The sequence below is a fragment of the Gallus gallus genome, chromosome Z (genome assembly GCF_016699485.2).
Source record: "Gallus gallus isolate bGalGal1 chromosome Z, bGalGal1.mat.broiler.GRCg7b, whole genome shotgun sequence".
In the NCBI taxonomy this organism is placed as follows: Eukaryota; Metazoa; Chordata; class Aves; order Galliformes; family Phasianidae; genus Gallus; species Gallus gallus.
The window spans coordinates 71,490,099-71,507,836 of record NC_052572.1 but is presented as its reverse complement, the minus strand read 5'-3'; the positions used below and the strand labels follow the sequence as shown (position 1 = coordinate 71,507,836).

General features: G+C 41.7%; 1 protein-coding gene across 1 annotated transcript in view; it reads left to right on the top strand.

The window, feature by feature from the left end:
- DGKQ (diacylglycerol kinase theta) overlaps positions 1-17,738 on the top strand; it is an 88,304-nt gene that overhangs the window by 12,442 nt on the left and 58,124 nt on the right. The window contains 2 exon segments of the mRNA XM_424953.8: positions 7,583-7,662; positions 16,680-16,779. Of these exon segments, the coding sequence (XP_424953.3) occupies positions 7,583-7,662; positions 16,680-16,779 (180 nt within the window).

Genomic DNA, 17,738 nt, shown 5'->3' with positions numbered 1-17,738 from the left:
CCATTATCTGAAGTGTCTGGGCTGGCCGTAGCCTCCAGTGACAGCTTCTCTGGTGGCATTAACAAGCATTGCACAACAGACTTATACACTTATCCCAGGTTATGTTTTGCCTAAGAGAGTGCAGAAGTATTGCATGCAGGTCTTTGCATGTTCCTGCTGAAATGAGAAATAAGCTGGCAAGGACTTTGGTTGCATCCAGCATTCCTTTCAGTGAATAGTCACAGTATTCAGACTGGCCTGTGGTCACAGTCCTGAACAAAAAAGCTCAATGTGTCTGTGTGGGCAAGCTGTTACAATGAAAAAGGAGCACACAGTTGTGTAACAAGTACAAAATTCAGTCCTGCTAACTTTCTCTGGAAAGAGAATGATGCTTTCAAGTTACTCACCTAAACAGCCTCTCATCCAGGAGCAAGCGCTCCTGTTTGTACAGGCTGTCTGATACCAATGTGTTTCACTTCTTAAAGAATGTCAAATAAGATATGTATTTTTAAATGACATTTAAAACGAGAAGATGTGTTTTTCTCCAGTCTAGGACTACTTAGCTTCTGGGCATTTCCTCAGAGCTATTGTCTTCTAATTATCAGAGGATCTCTGGATCCTACTGAGCAAAACAGCCAGTTTGCAGGACCCAGGACCACTGAAGGGGAGTGGAAAAGCCCTTAGGTAACGTGCGGCTTTGGCCTGCCTCATGCCAGGAACAAACCCTGGATGAGCTGGAACGGACCTACCTGATTTTGACCAAAATAAAACTTTGTTTTGATTGAGTTAGAGAGGCTTGGCCTCAGTTGTCTTGGTGCTCATATGCCCTTTAGGTCTCACCAATTCATTGCTGGGAAGGCAGAGACTGTTTAAGTTGGCTTGCATAACAGCTTTGTAGCTCTAGTTTACTAATAAAAGTACACATGTGCACGTATACTTTTATTAAACTGACTTGAGCTAGCTGACTTCCATCTTCAGCTACTCTGGACCTGTCTTTCTTCCCCAGCTGTTCCTCAGCAGCCTCTTTATGAACTACTGCTACTGTGCTGAGACCTGCAGCAAATGTTCCTGCAGATCTGGACTGGAACCTGTACCACCCTTACAAACACAAATAAAACTGTAGTTTTGGAAACCTTCCTGGGTCCTGAATTGAAGTAGTTTGGTTTGGTGGTACACCAGAAGGCAAAGGACCCCTCTGTATTTTAGGATAAACCCAGGGAAAGTGGTAGAACTGAATAAATACTTGTAGCTCCTTCCTGCCATCCTTTGTTTGCTTTTATTCTAGCAGTGGTTGTAAGTGCTCTTAAAAACAGAGTTTTTAAGCTTGCTGAGCAGTCTTTACTATTGAGAGGAGGAGAGAGATAAGAATAGCCATCTGAAAGACCAGGTAAGATTTCCCACTTTGTGTTTTCTGCTGTGCTTTCTGCTCTGTCACAACGCACCCAAGGTAAGCCCCTTGGAACTGTCGAAATAACCACCACCCAGCCTCACTGACATACCTGGCTGTACGAAGAGCCAGGTAAGGAGAATAAGTGGTTCTTCCGGGCTTCAGTGTATAGAAGAAGTGCTGCACGTGTGCTGTAACAGGGACATTGAAGCACCAGGCTCCTGAGACCAGCAGTTTGGAGGATGTGGAGTGAGCTGTGCACGCAGGCTGTGTAGAGTCTCTCTTAAGTGGATTTTTGTAGCAGGTTTTGCTGACGCTTGTTAGGAATGGAACATGGGCTGAGCCCTTGAGGTTGCTTCCCGCCTCATATTTCTGTAAAAAAAAATAATGTGCATTATTTCATTACGATTAGCTCTGGAGCATACTGAGGTTTGTGCCAGAAGTAGTACATACTTTGACAAAAACGATTCTGACAACGTAATTAGGTGGTACAGAAGTAACATTCAGTCTCAACCCTAATTTGTGATTGTTTGAAATCACTGAGACAGACCTGCTATGACTCTTCTGTCTTTCTATGTAAGTTGGCATCAGTTTGCAGTTCTGAGAACTTGAATCCTAACGCTTCCATCATTGATAGGGTTCAGGGATGTTTTCATTTCTTCCTTCCTGGGTGGACATCATCGCAGCGGTAAACCATGGGAGTACTCTGAACTCCCACAGTGATTTGTTTGGATAAACACCAGGGTGTTTTTCTGTTCATTGCTGAATTTGTAGCATTCTCAGGCGGGAGTTGGAGAATGTTTTATAATTCTGAAGAACTCTTAATAATTCTGTCTTTGGGAGAGGAAATGCCTGCAGTCAGAGAATAGTTGCAGTATTGGCTTGAGGTAGCATAGGTCACTTCAAGTAATCCCTCTTGTTTTGGATTATTGGTGCCTTATTTAAGTTGCTGCCACCCAGAACAAAGGTTTGTAATAATGATGTCTATTTAAAGGAAATATTTATGTTGCTGGATACCTCTTCAGTTCATCCACTAGTGCAGGCTGTCATCAAGGTCCAGTGGCCTTGTGGTGTCTTTTTTCAGGCAACATAAAGTGCTTCTGAAGGTAGTTGCTGGGATCTGTTCAGGTAGAAAAAGAAAACTTCGAGTGCAGATGAGTTTTGTCTAGTGTGTGGTATGCAATGATGGCTTTAAGGTTGTGCATGAAAGAAGAGGAAGAATCTCAGGTTATGGTGTGGTATGATAATGATGGAAGGTGTGCAACCTACATCTAGTGCAGGTGTGTATTTCTAAGTGTGCTTAGTTTTTAAAATGAACACATCAAAGTTGAAGTCTAAAACATGAGTGCAACACGTTCCAGTTCTGAGTAGAAAGAGTAAACTTGCACTTGAGTTAATGGCTGAGGACCTCCCCCATTTCTCCCTGTCTACTGTTTCATCTTTTGCAGGAGGATGTGTGTTTAGGTAGGTATCACCTGTAACACTTGCTGTTGGACAAAAGCTGTCCACAATTTAAACTAGGAGAAGCATCTTTTTTTTTTTTTTCATCCTGCACATTTTCCATACATTCCAGAAAATGTAGGCAACCTTTCCCAGTCCACCCAAAGGCTGTGGTGCCCTCACAGAGGTGGAACTGCAGCACCAGGCAAAGAGTGCTGTAGTGCCAGAGTCAGTTGTTTGCAGTAAGCACAACCTATTCTTTGTCTTGCTTATCCGAACATCTGACTAGAAGATAGATGTAACCAGGGTACTGCAGATGGGAAGGACCTCTCTGGATCTGAAAGCTGGCACCAGGGATGTATGAAATGCTGAAATAAAGCAGCGAGCACTGCAGGTGTGCTTTTAGGTGGTAAAGGCAAACAGTGAACTTGGTCAAAGTGGCAAGTGAATGCTACTCAAGTTGCCCACCAGCACCAGTAAAAGGACAGTAGTGAGCTAAGTTTAAAATGGACATCAACTGCTGAGTGTTGCAGGAGACCTTTTGGGTGAGTTAATTTTAATCCAAATTTTATTCCCAGCCGTTGGTAACTGTGGAGTACATGAAAGGGGAAAAATGTTCCTACAGGTGCGTGAGCCTTGAGCAAACCAGACAGTGCAGACCAGACAATAAATGAAGTTAAAGTTGTAGTAATAACTCAGGGGAAACAAGAGCTCAGTGTGTAGTTGTCCAAAAAAAAAAAAGCCTAAGTGAAAGAAAGAAGTTTTTAGGGAGAGCACGAGGGAGGGCCAGCTCCGTGCCACTGCAGAAGCTCCGTGCACATGCACTGTCTGCGTGCAGCAGCTGGGTGCTGGCAGGTCCGTAACAGCTTCATGCAACACCAGATTTTTAAGAAGGGCTTATCTTCCCACACCCTGAGGACACCTGTGTTACGGAGCAGATTTTATTTCATACAGAAGTTATCTGTGTAACTTTTTTTTTTTTTTTTTTTTTTTTTGCAGGGGAATGCAGAGTTTTCCTCTGCTGCACTCCTACAGATGTCAGCCAATACATCCTGTAAACCCTCTGAAACAGATTTCTTCCAAGGCCTAAATTTAACAGGATGCCCCAGAGAATTATCTCTTTTCATTTAGTTCTATTTATATTCACGGTAATGAGTTGAGTATGGGCTTTAATGCCTTGCACTTAAACTTTTCTGGAAATGAAAAGCTTATTGTGTGCTGATAGCTAGGAAAACAATCCCGAGTTTCTAGTCCATTTGTGGCTAAGCTAATGTTTGTTTTAAGGACAAGAACAAGCCATTGAGTCAACTGGGTCACTCAGTAATCATCTGTAAGTGTTGCTAAAAGTTTGGAAGAAGCTTTGGTGCACAGTTGTGACTTGCTCAGGTAAACACAGAGCAAGCTAGTGAGCTATGGCACTTGTGCAGAATGGCAGGAAATGATTTCCCAAGTCACTCAGCCAGTACTGAGGAGCTGTGTTGCCACTTCACGGTGGGAAATGAACCCTCCCCATGCTGTCCTTCTGACAAGGCAGCTGGCCAAGGCACCGTGGTGTTTTTCAGGAATTACTGGCATTTGCTGTGGGTCCCTTGTGTGTTCGGGGCATGTGCTGAGAGAGCTCCCTGCAGCAGGGGAGCTGCCTTCAGATGCATGAGCGGTCGCTCTGTTGGGCCTCAGCTTGACCTGCCATATGCAACAAGAGGGATGATGGCTCCTGTGTGAGGAGTGGACCATGTCCTGCAAAACCCATGGCTCAAACCAGCCAGGAGCACACAGAGAGAGGGAGCTGCTGAAAAAGAGGAGAGCATTACCAATTACTGCTGCTTGTGATGTGAATTTGGGACATAAGTGGGCAGGAGCAGACTGCCCGGACGAGTCCAAACTGCAGTCTGGGAGCTGTTAGGGTAAGCCCTGCTTCAGGAAAGTACTGGAGGGTGTGATTGGTGGGGGAACTGAAATATACTTGGGTTGTGCTTTTGTTAAGCTCAGACTGTGTGCCTGCTGAAATGAGAGGAGTGCTCTTGGGTACAAACACACGTGTGAGCAGGGCCAGGGAGCCTTGTGTCAAACTTACAACACCTCCAGGAAAGGAGCCGATCCACTTTGGTCTTTGCATTGACTTTTCTTGATCAGCTTTGGGGAGCAATTTGGTATCTCTACTTTTAGAGCTACAAGTGCTAAACATTTTCATATTTAGCAGATGCAAAACCAGATACTCATAAATAAAACTGCTAAAGTTAAAAAACGAAAGACTATTAAGATCATTATTTATATGTGTTATCTTGAAAGATCACAGGACCTTGAATTATGCTAAACATCTCCTCAAAGAAGAAACAGAAGTAATTTTCAAAACCTTCTAGGATTCTGCTCTAGACTGCTCTGCTCACAAGTTGGAGAAGACAGGTTGTTGAATTTGGCATTTTGTTTGATTCTCACCTGGCCTTCACTTGCATACAGCACACTAATTCATTGCTAGAGTCTGTACAGGACTAAATAGACCTCTTTCCTCATCCTGCTTTTGAAACCTGCTCTGAATTCTGACTGGAGGACAGGGAGGGAAAAAAAGGGCTGTGTGACCAAGTGCAGCATTTTAGAGGTTTCAGCAGCCTTTGCTGTTCTAGCTGGAGTTACACTGAAATGCTCAGCTCCTGTCTCCTGCCATCCAAGGCAGGGGAGAAATGTTCTGTTTCCTTGCAAGTGTTTGCTGGACAGCTGTATGTCCTAGCTCGTTGCCACACGCTGCCCTTTTCCATGGTGCCCACTGGCCACCCGGCTTCTTGCAAATGAAATCTTCATTGCAAATGTGTAATTTTCCACGTGGTTGAGGTCGCCAATTTCTGGGCAGAAGAGAGTGAAGCAACGAGGACAAGCTGTCAAACGTGACTGCTGCTGTACACCTGAATGCGGTTAGGTGCTCAGACTAGTAGCTTGTTACTGGTTTCAAACACACAAAGGAATTCTCTTTCTATAGAACAACTTACCCTCTTCCTTTCCTTTTAAATGTTTTTTTTTTCCCTCAAAATTTTGTGTCTTCTACCTTGATTTCCCTTACTAGTCTTACATCTTTTAACTTCCCTAAGATCACCTCTTTGTTAACTCTTTGTTGATTCTTTCTGCTCCTTATCTGCACCATTGAGTCAGGAGTACCATCAACCATAAAGGTAGATGTGATACAATGTCATAGCAGCCAGGAGCAGGTTTTAACTCTCTCTTCCCACTCCACTTTTCATTGCTGTGTAGGTCGCAGTCTTGAGCCACCAATGATGAATGTCTGAGCATAGCAGTGACATGCAGTGCCCTTTTTTTTCCTGACTTGCAGACTGATGAAAGGCAAGTATCAGCCTACTGAGCACATAAGAACGTGGAAGAAGTCATTCTGGTTTTTGTGCCATCAAAAGGAAAGGTTATTTGCATGGACTGTCAGTAAACTACATAAGTAAGTGAACTTGCATTAAGATTGTTGTGTTGGCATATGTGAGAAAGTGAAATCAGAAGGAAATGAGCAGGTTTTGGAAGGAAGTGCTCTGCTTTTGATGGCAAGAGCGCATGCTGTAAGTAACGTAAGTAGTAAGTAGTGCTGTGAGCACATAGGACTGCAGAAGGGAAGCTTGAGGTGGGTTGGGTTTTCTGCAGTCACTCGTGAAACTTGAAGTGATGTGGCACACTTCTGAAAAGCAGGGACATGAGAAAACTTCCTGTGGATGGTGGCTGTTTGCTGCTCACAAGTGATCTTCTGCCGGAAGCGATGGGGAGGTACTTCCTCCCGAGCTGTGTATATTTGTACTTCAGTTGGAAGAGTCAGTCTGATAGCTGGAGGACTCTAAAGCCATCACTGCTTGGCTTTAGTTCCCAGTTAGTGTGAGGTTGTGCGCATGAATAAAAGAATCCCTTGCTTCCTGTGCATACCATAATATCATGTAAATCCATTTTACGAAGCTAGGGAAGATCCCATCCCCACCAGTAATGATACTGCAGATGCCATTTTGGTAAAAAATCTGTTTGGAACCACAGAGTCATTAGAATTGGAAAGGACCTTTGCAGGCTATCTAGTCCAACTCCCTTGCAATGAGCAGGGACATCTACAGCTCCATCAGGCACTCAGAGTCCAGACTGACCTTGAGTGTCTCCAGGGACAAGACATGGAGTAAAGCTGTGGTGGAATTCTAAACTTGGTCAAAGTGGCAAGTGGATGCAACAACTTCGGTTGTTGCCGAAGTAGTAATAGTAGTGGTAGTAGTAATAATTAGTAAGAAGAAATCCTTGACTTTCAAAGCTGTACATAAAACTGGTGACTTTTGTCTCTTCCATCCATTGCACTCCGTGTGTGCCAGTGCTGTGTTTCCTCCCATTTATTCCCGACACATGCACTGAGTTTTAGTAGTTTGCTTTCAAGCATGTCCATCTAACTTTGGCTACTTCAGAGAGCTATTTTGGACTGTCAGCTGCTCAAAATCTCTCCTGAAGATTGAGAAGTCATTTTGGTGGTTATGGAGAGAGTGGGAGGGAAGGGGCTGCTGCTGGCCTGTGATGAGCTCTTTTCTTTTGTTTCCTATCACCAGCATCTTGGTAACAAAACTGGTTGGAGTTCATGGGCTGCAAGAGATCTGACAGCTGCTTACGTACTCAGCTAGTGGAGGGCAAATGTGATTAAAACGATATGTTCCCAGCTGTGTTTCACCACACGTGATTTTCTTGCTTGTTTTCCTGTTTGTTTGTGTTTCACCACAAATGTCCCTTCTTTATGAGAGACTCACTGTTCTCTTTTGATTTCCACAGTTTGCAACTTCATGTCCCATGAGAAGTGCCTCAAGAATGTCAACATACCTTGTTCATGTATTGCTCCCAGCCATGTAAGGGTGAGTATGCACACACTGTTATGTCCCTTTTTTTTTTTTTGTCATAATGGCACAAATTTATCTCTAAGTAACGTGTGATGCTGTTGTGGCTTGCTGATGTTGTAATGCTTAAATCAATTGTGTTAGTCATCACTGAAGCTTTTACTGCTGCTCAGAGGCAGTCTGACATTTCCTTAAAAACTTCCCTGCTGCAGGCGGCTGTAGACAGTCTGTCTTTGAAGAGCAATTATTTGCATTCTTTAACTATTACTAGATATTTTCAATTTTGTCATTACCTGGAAGTCTCACAGTGATGGCGTGGGGTGACTGATGGATATCAGGAAACCATAACGTGTGTATCATACTTAAAGAACTCTGTATAACTCACTTCTTTCTCTTTTTTTTTTTTTTTATTTACAGTAATTACATCTTACTGGGAAAATGCAAAGTTTCCCTGCCTAGTGAAGGAGCTGTGTTTGGCTCCTGTTGATTATTGATCTTAAGAATTTGCTTGCTTATTGTGCCTAGAGAATAAAGTCCTTGCATTAAAAGCACAGGATTTTGAAGTCAAATCAGGGCTCCACTAAATGGTAAGAATTCACATGGATTTATTGTGGTTAATAATAAAATCTTGGCTTTTTAGATGCCTTGTGATGACTTCTCCCACACAACTTGGTAAGAATTGCTCTTGAAAAAAAGTCTGAAAGATAGACTAATATTGAAGATAACAATGTTATGCAACTGTTGTATTAAGAGTCTACAATGAGGAGAAAAAACTGTTTCCTCCACCTTGGAAGGGGTGACAGAAAGGGTAGAGGGTGGAAGCAGGTGAGAACCTTCTTATACAAGTAGGAAAACTTTACAGGTATTGTAAGGAGCCATGAGCAAACCTCCAATGCAATGCCATAAAATCAGAATGCATAAATTGTGAACATTACAGACCTCCCTGGCTAAAAACACAGTTGTGAGATATTCAGTGTGTAGGTCTGTGAACTTGCGAAGGGAAGCTGCATTCCCTTCTTTGTACACAGAAAAGCATTACAGGTTTCTTTGCTTTGTGGAAAGCTGGTTAGGGAATGGGAGGTTTAAAACAGCACATAACTGAAGTTACAGGAAGTTAGCCAGTCATTTTTATTTAACGTGCTTTGTCTCAGATGTTAGTCCAGTTCAGCCTTTGCTACACACTTCATCTTCCCCACATACTTTCATTTTGGGAAGTATAATGTAGATTGGCAAAAAAAAAAAAAAGGAGTCTGATACACAGAACATTGCCAGTGAAATACTGAGAAGTGTTGCTGTCAGTCTTACAACCCACAATAAAGGGATGTGCAGATAGTGAGAAATGCTATTACTAAGAATTAGCATCTATTACTGTTTCAGTATGCTGGCAGTCAGTCGTAGCATGGGAAAAGGAGTGATGACTCAGACTGTGCAGGGATCTTTGCAGGAGTGGTGCATAGCCAACTGAGAAGCATTCGTTTTTTTCATAGGCATTTAAACACTTGTGATTGTTTCTTTTGTGAATTGCTGTAAATTCTAGTTGTTGTTCAAAATAGTAATTGTTGCTTTGCTTTCTCATGGTGAAAGTCCTACGTTTAAACATTGCATCAGCCGTGGACATCAGTTTATGATTCTTTCCCTTGCCAATCCTCACTCTCTTACCTGTCCTAACACATATATTGTATTTAATTGTGTGTTTTTCGCAGATAAAATTCAGGTATTCTTGCTGCAGCAGTAGAACATCTGAGTGCAGCACTGCTGTATTGAGCTGTGAGAAGTCTTGTGCTGAAATCTGTGTTGAGTTGTAGTGATTATGCATCAAAAGTACCAGACCGTCCAGGCCTGGTCTCTCGTGTGAGTGAAGCCTGCCCCATGGGAGGTGCTGTTACACATGCGGGCTCTGTTGAAGTGAATATTAACTCAGCACTTGCTTCAAAACCATCACGAAGCAAAAAACAAACGATGTTTATAGAATGTGTGGAGAGTTTGTTTTCTTCTGTCAGATAGCTTGAATCTGTCTTTTTATGGAAACGTCTGATGTAGAAGGAAGCATGGATGGGGATTTTTTTTCCCTGATACCTTCCTCTAACATGTCATTATTCAGTGTACCCCAATATGATGATATATATTTATTAATCCCAGATTTCATCTAGAGAAAAGGGCAGTTGCTGAAGCTCATCGTCACTAAGCCAGACTGTGAGAGAATAGTTTTTCAGCAGACGGGCCATGGAAACTTTTAATTCCTGAGACCAGGGCTTCCTTCCTGGGGTCAGGTCAGTGCCCTCGGAGTCAGAAACATGCCACGTCTGCATCCAGCCTCAGATCATTCTTGATGAGTTCACTCTTCAGGCTGCCCTAAGGAGCTTTTTTTCTGCACTGCTGTTAATCTTTCTCACCTGCGCGTGCTGTTCCAGACTGGATCCAGATCGTGGTGTTTTGAAATGAAATGTCACGGATCAGTCTTCGGAACACACTTTTGTTGTTATGATTTGTGAGGGATGTGAGTTGTTTCACTGGTGAGATCTCTGCAGCTCTTTCAAGTTCAGACACTTCTCCCTGTGTCCTCCCAGGTATTTGCCTACTCTGAGGCATTTGTTAGAAAAGTACAATCTAAACAAAAGACAAAATGACAGTGAAAACAGATGAGTGGGTGTGAAAGGTGAAGTTTCCTTTGTTAAGTTGGAATGAGTTACAAATTTGTTGCCTCTCAAATTTACCATATAAATGTGCGGGGGTATTTTGTATATAACCATACTTGAAAATTAAATGGAAATGATAGTATAATAAAAGCAGTTCTTGTGGTTCACAAGTAGGCTGTGGTTCAGAGCTTGGTTAGCAGCTGCATTCACAAATTGTGGTACTGAACCAGAAGAGTTTGGAGCTCGCAGAGGTCTCTGTTGGAAGAGCAGGCGTACTGACCTGAGCCTTTCCCTCTGGGTGCTGTGTTCTTCAGGTGACTGTGTGGGTCAGTTCCTATGCTTCCCATAATCTGCTAAAAGAGCTGAAAATAGCAGAGAATAAAGATTACTCCGGTTCGGGTAGCAACACCCAACAGTGGTAAGCTGTTCTGAATTGTGCGCTTCGTGCTTAGTAGTCACACAACAGCAGCATCCGATTCTACTGCAGCTCAAGGGCTTTTCTTCTGGGATGTAACCTCTCTTTCTCTGATTTCTTTGTCTCTTTATGTCTTCTTCCCTACCCAGGAAGCAGTGGGGAGCCCCAACAAAGTGGGAGACAAAGATCATCCAAGTTTTTGAACTGCTTCACTTGCCTTGTAGTTGTAAACATCCCCCACTCTTATTCAGCTGTCGGAGAGGTCTGATGGATTTTTCTGTCATTGCTTCAGGAGAGCAGAGGGAAAAATTCACAACCCAACTTCGGAGAATCATTACAGTAGTTGGAGGTGTTACAAGTTCTCCTCGGGGAATGTGTTTCACTTTCACTGCTTTTCGTACCAGACTGTTGTACAAGACAGGCTGAAATGCAGTGTTTGTAAATAAGCTGGTTGGCATACTGTTGTTAAGACTCGTCTTCAAATTGTTTTATAATTGACCTACATCTGAAACTGGACTTTTTGTCCCACTCATCTTGTTGTATGTAAGTGCGAGTGTTAACATACAACAAGTGTTGTGTGTTAGATCTGGAACATGAAATTAAAGGCAAAAAAATAAATGCTTAATATTCTTCTTATGTTTTATGAAAAATAATTGTGTGGGGAAATTTTGTTTTTATTCTTCCCCTTTTGTTTAGCTGCAGTGAAAAGGCTTTGTTAGTTATGTGTGCGCTTTTTCACCTGTGTGATCTGCTGTAGGAGACCTGCTTTACTTAGCAGGTGGATTGGACTCAGTGATCTCTACTGCTGTTTTGTCGTTCTGGGATTCTTTGTCTACCATAGCAATGGTTGGACTCCAGACTGACCTGATTTTGCCTGGGAGCTTCTTGGACAGCCCCAACTACCTTCTGCAAGCAGGTCTGACCCCCAGCTCTTCAACACTTGGCCCATAGCTACATTGTGATTCAAATACAATTGCCTGGAGCATGCCAGCCACATGCTATAATTTAGCAGCCAAATAAGGTAAAGCTGTTACTTGTTTTCCTAAGTTTTCCTCTTCTTTCTTCCTCAAAGTGATAGCCAGCCGCTGAGGTAGAAGGGGAGGGCTGGCACTGTAGTTCATGAACTCCAGGTTGCTCACTGCATTACACTGTGCTGGTGCAAACTGCCTGGTAGCTTAAACACTCCCAGAATAGCCCCACGGCTGTACCAGTGACCCTTCAGATTCAGAGGTGGCATGGAATGTCACCGAGTTTGTTTCTGCTGATTTATGGTGTTGATCTTGATAAAAGTTAGTTTCCACTGTAGCAATAAAAGCAATGAGTAATGGTACTTTGCATATCAGCTTCTCTTTCCAGTATAAGAAAAGCTAGTACAAACAACTCTTAATTGCAGTGCAAAGCTCTTACACAGATGTTACTTCCTAATAGAAGTTCAACAGATTCCTGATTTGAAATGGTATTTAGTTTGCTGTACAGTTCCCATCTCAAGGACCCTTTAGAGTCCTTGAGAGCTAATTCATATATGAGTAGCTAAGGTCTGATGTTCTATCTTGGACATCTGTAGCATGAAGAAGTGGTTTCTGGATATAGTGAGGTTACATGTGGATGTGTGCTTTATTCCCTTACATTAGCACTAATTAATGTTTTGGTAACTAATTCTGTGTATTTAAATTACCTTTCTCTACTGTTCTGCAGTAAGTTATCGTTTCAGTTGGTATTCTTAATCAGTTTCAAAACTTGCATGTGGAATTTGCACTTGAAGGTGCTTTGTAGCACCAGGTGATGCATTAGACCACAAAGGAAGAAGCTCATTTTGAACACAGAGTAATTCACGTTCTTTGTGTCTAAAAGGAAGAAGTAGAAATACAGTGCAAAATGCTGCGTATTTATGTTGCAGAAATAAAGATATTTCACTGTTAAAGCAGAGAGACTTCAAGCGAGTGAAATAGCTGTCAGTGGTTACTGAGCAATAAGTAATTAGCTGAAAAGATTCTAACACTGGGAAAAGTTGAGTCACGAAGTCAGCTTCTCTCAAAGAGAGCGTGGTCTTTATGTGGCTATTGGAAGAGTGGACATGGACTCCAATCAGATCTGATCACCACTGTGGAGCAAAGGTATGGGTGTCATAATGAACCCTGAGAGCTTTGGATAAAGAAACATCAGCATATGTAGTTGTTCCTGTAGGAATGGAATGCTGCTTCTGCACTAGGTATTGAAAAGGGGGAGTTGGTCTGAAGAAGATGTATTTGTATTTTGTAACTTGTCCTTACAGATAGCTGATGTGGAAAGGTAGAAATACCATATATGTTAGTAGCATATTTTACAAATATAGTTGCTGAGTTATGTGAATTAATTCCTGCTTGCAAAACTGCAAGTTTTTAAACGTTCCAAATAGTATAGATACAATATTATTGACTAGAAAGCATATTGTTAGGCTATTCTGTTTGGGTAAGAGACCCTCAGCAAAAGAAAAACAGACTTAACAAACATCTAAGAAGCCAGGGCCTCTACACAAGGTTGGGTTGCCTCTCTCTGTAGGTAGGTTGGGATGCAACAGGCAGGCATCAGGATACTCCCCTCTATCCTCCTTCCAAGCTTATCTCTATCCAAGGACGAGCAGATGTCCAGAAACAACAACTGAATTAAATAAGCACATGTGAGAAGTTAACTAATTAGCGATAGATGCTTAGCTAGCAACGATTTATGTTTATCCAGTATATTTAGTTGAGCGTTGGGAAGATTGTGAACCTGAAGTACTCAGCCAATGAGGAACAAGGGGAGAAAGAGATAAGCGTCGAGTAATAGAGCATAGAAGATGTAACACTGTCTTCTCTGTGCTCTCCTGCTTCCAGGAGGCCCGCCATTGCAATTATGAATAGAATCTGCTTTGTTGGAGATACCATCCTGATACATTACTTGGATATTTCCAACATTCTTGTTTCAGAAACACCTACACATTTGGATTGTTACTGACAGTTTTTTTGGCGCTCTGTAACAGTCCTGTATGTGTCCTATCTTAAAAACACCACGGTGTTTTCTGAGCTGAAAGCTGACGACTTGAAGTTAAATTCTCTTTGCCCAGCCTTTGGAGGCACTTGTAAAAGTGTTTGTATCTTTGACTCTGTCCATGAGCCGTGCATTGGTGGTGGTAGCTGGGCTGCTCTCTGTGTAGTGATTGCATCTCAGTGGAAGAGTGTGTTAAACTGATAACCTGCTGTTGCCCCATGCATTTCAAGATGAGGAACAGATTTAAAAAATTCTTTCCTGTGCTTTTATTCTAAACTGTGTGGTAGTTTTTTGCCGGAGATGCATCTGTTGCTGTTCTTTATGTACGATGCAGTTGCTTGGTTTTGTGCTCTGCGCTTGCACAAATTGCACTGAAGGCATAGGAGTCAGTAAGCTTTAGATTTATGTAGAATCAGATTTCATTGCTGGCTGATACAAACTGTTATAGAAGTGCATAGCACTAACACTTTGGGTTTCTTACCAAAAAGGTGGCAGCAAAAGACATCAGGACTAGGAACATCCTGTACATCAGTACAAGGTCATCCTGGAGATGATGCTGGAGTGTTAGCATTATATTTTCTGTTGATGGATTTCTGATCAATACTGTGAGGGCACCTAGATGTCACTTAGTGGTATTGCTAGTAGAAATTTTCTGTATCTTTCTCAGGAAATTGGTTTTAGTGGTTTGCATACAGTAATTTAAGGAGCTGAATTGAAAAAGAGGTTTCAGTTCTCATCAATTATTCACTTTCTTTCTGTTAGCCTCCGTCTGTGTCTGTAGCTTGCTGCACTTGTACAGGTGAATGTAAATGAATGAATAATAGATAAAATTCCATGTGCTGACATGGTCCCTCACCGGCTTTCCCTGTCTTAAGAGTTCGGTATTGTTTATATATATAGGGTGCTTGGAACTTCTTCAGCAACAAAAGTAATGTAGTGAGCTGCTAGGAAAAACAGCGTGTGATTGATCAGCTGGCTCACTGTGTTTACTGGCTCTTTTCCATGGTTTTGTTCATCATCCCATCTCCTTTTCCATCAGGCTCTGCAGTAGTTTTATACATACAATTTCTGGACCAAGTTAGAGGCAGCAGTCGTAATAAGCAGAGCTTTTTTGACTTGTTTCTGAAAGCAAGAAGTGGAAGGAGACAATTATTTTCCCTTTTTGTGTCTCCCACCCCAAGTTCCAGTCAGTGTTTCTTTTGGGCACTGAGTCAGGTCTTCAGAGGATCATCACCAGGGCCAGAATAGAATTTAGACTGCAGAATTTAGACTTGTCCTCTTCCCTTTAGCCTTCTAGGTAAGCGTGCCCAGGCCCTAGAGAAGTTTGTCTCTTGTCAAAGTAAGGTCTTGCAGTCTTTCCCAAAATAAACGCTGCTTTGCGCAAAACTGTTTTTGATCTATAGAGTGTCCTTCTTCTTCAGATAACTTTTCTTGCTTATTTAGCACTGTGGCAGTAATGAAAAGCCTGCATTTCTGTGCCAGCTGCAAGATAAAATAGCCAGACTCAAGGTGGGGGAAGTGGAGATTTAAATTTCAAACACTGGTTGTTGAAAGGATTGCAAGTCCATGCTGGGTGTCCAAAGCACGTTATTGAGCTAACAAAGGTCTCCCTTGATTTACCCCTTGATTAAACTTCCACAGTATTCTTTTCCTCTCAGGTTACATCTGGCAGAGTTTTATCTTGCTCATTTCACTGTGTGCGCTCAAAGTACAGGGTTGTTCAGTGTAGGTGTGCCTGCGCTTTCAGGGCGGAAATACAAGTGGGAACCAGGCCTCCATAAGTGCAAGGGACATTTTAGGTCTCCAAACTCTGTTTCAGGATGCATCAGATTTATTGCTAAAACTCTATAAGGAAAACACTCAAGTCCTTCTCAAAACTTTGTTTGCTGATGTATCGTATAGGAAAAGGTGTTTGTGGCTATGTGCACCTTAAGTCACTATTTCTTAGGCTTTTTCTGAGAATGACTGATGATATCTCATGCCTAAAGAAGCCACGTGTTAGCCCTCACAGGACTTTGTTTTTCTTTTCGTGATGCAAGAACCAGAAGATAAATCAGGTATGTTTGTCAGGAAGGACTTGAGGGTTACAAAATACAAGTTAAAAATCTGGAAAGTTACTAACCTAAACCATGGCACAAAGCTAGGGAAGTTATTTGGCTGCTGACATCTTAAAGATGCAGTTATGCTTCTCTCTTATAATGTAAACGTCAGTTTTGACAAAGGTATGCATCTTGTGGGATTAGTGGTCTCTAGAACAAGTATAAGGCTCAAGTGTATTCCTTCATAGAATGATAGAATGCTTTTTGGCCACAATCACATTTTAGAAACTGGCTTGAATGTGTCTTTGGAATATTCTGTCTGAGGATATGTATGTGCGCAGTTGTTATTGTTGAATGGTCTTTGATTCAATGTGGGTTGGAGGGACTTTAAAGATCTTCTAGTTCCAATCCTGCTGTCATGGGCAGGGATGCCATGTTAGTGATCGTCTTTCTTCGTCCTTCCATTATCTTTTCCTGCCTCTGCCTCAGAGTGGTTCTGTAGCTTTCAGCCTTTGATATGGACTGTGGCACTACTGAGCTTTTGTAAACTGTCTTGAATGTGTCTTTAGGGTATTTTGTCTGAGAGTGTCTGTGTGCAGCTATGACTGTTTAATGGTCTTTGACTCAATTAAGAATACTTAGGAGGTCAGCTGAGGTTTCAGGTAAGTTGTTTGGCTCTGAGCACAAAGGAAGTCTTAGCATTCATGGCACAGTGAATCATCAGGACTGGCAACCAAAGCTGTATTCATTTATTTATATATTTATGAGTAGATTTATATATATATATATATCTATATACGTGTAATATTTGTTCTCAGGTTTACTTAAGTACACATTATATATACTACCCCGTTTTGCATGACAGAACAGATTCTGTCAGCCATAAATACTGTTCTGAAAGCTGCAGTTGATGATAAATCATGTGTTCTTCTTTGACAGGTTCCAGTTGCACACTGTTTTGGGCCTCCAGGACATTACAAAAGAAAGTTCTGCACAGTGTGTAGAAAGTCACTGGAGTCACCTGCCTTTCGATGTGAAGGTAATTTAAAATGCTCAGTTTGTGTGGCCACCCAGTAATTTGTATGCCATGCAGTGATGTATGTTTTGCATACCCTGCTTGTGTGTATACATAAACATATGAATGTACATACGTGTGTACATATATATATATATAACATTACTGTGTTTTTCAGATTTTGTTATCCATTCACTGGCAATGGAAATGTGTACATTAAATTTAAGGCACCACAAATCTAGTGTCGATAATGTGTTATAAGTCCATGTGGGAGACGTGCAAAGAATGAGAAACTATTACAGCAAAGTAAAGACTTCCTTTGTTGAAATAATTTTTTATTGTGGAAACATTGGTTGCATGGAACTTCAGGTTTTTGTGTTTCTGAAACCTTCCCCTTTCTACAAAAGAATGGAATATAACTGTGTGTGTTACCTGTCTTGGATGTCTGTTGCTTTCAATGGGGATGAAGTGCCTTTTGTGGAAAGTAACCTGATTATTTATCAAAGTAGTACTACTCTTTGTGTTCTGCCATAAATTCTCTTAAAAAGAAATAATTCCGGAGATCATGTAAGCACCATGATTCCAGGATCCATTGATTTGAAACATATGTTAGCTTCACTGATTTTGATGGGAGGCAACTCCTTAATTCTCCCTTGACAGTCTTGTCACAAACTTCTTTTGATCTTAGTTAGGTTGATGTTGTGAGGTTGAATAGAATGTACTGTTCTAAATGAATACTAGCTGTAAACTGTTGTTTGTTTGTTTGTTTGTTTTGGCTTTGTGTGTTTTGTTTTGTTGTTGTTGTTTTTTTTAAGTTTAAAGGCCTCCTGAGATGGATTTGGGATGCTTTCAGGATGGGTCATGTGCTGCAGATAACATCTTACTTGATGCAGTCACTTAGGCGTATGTGTAGGGAAAATGTTTCACTTTGATCTGAGAATTTAGACTTTAAATTATGCAGTGGTTTTTTTTTTATTTTTCCT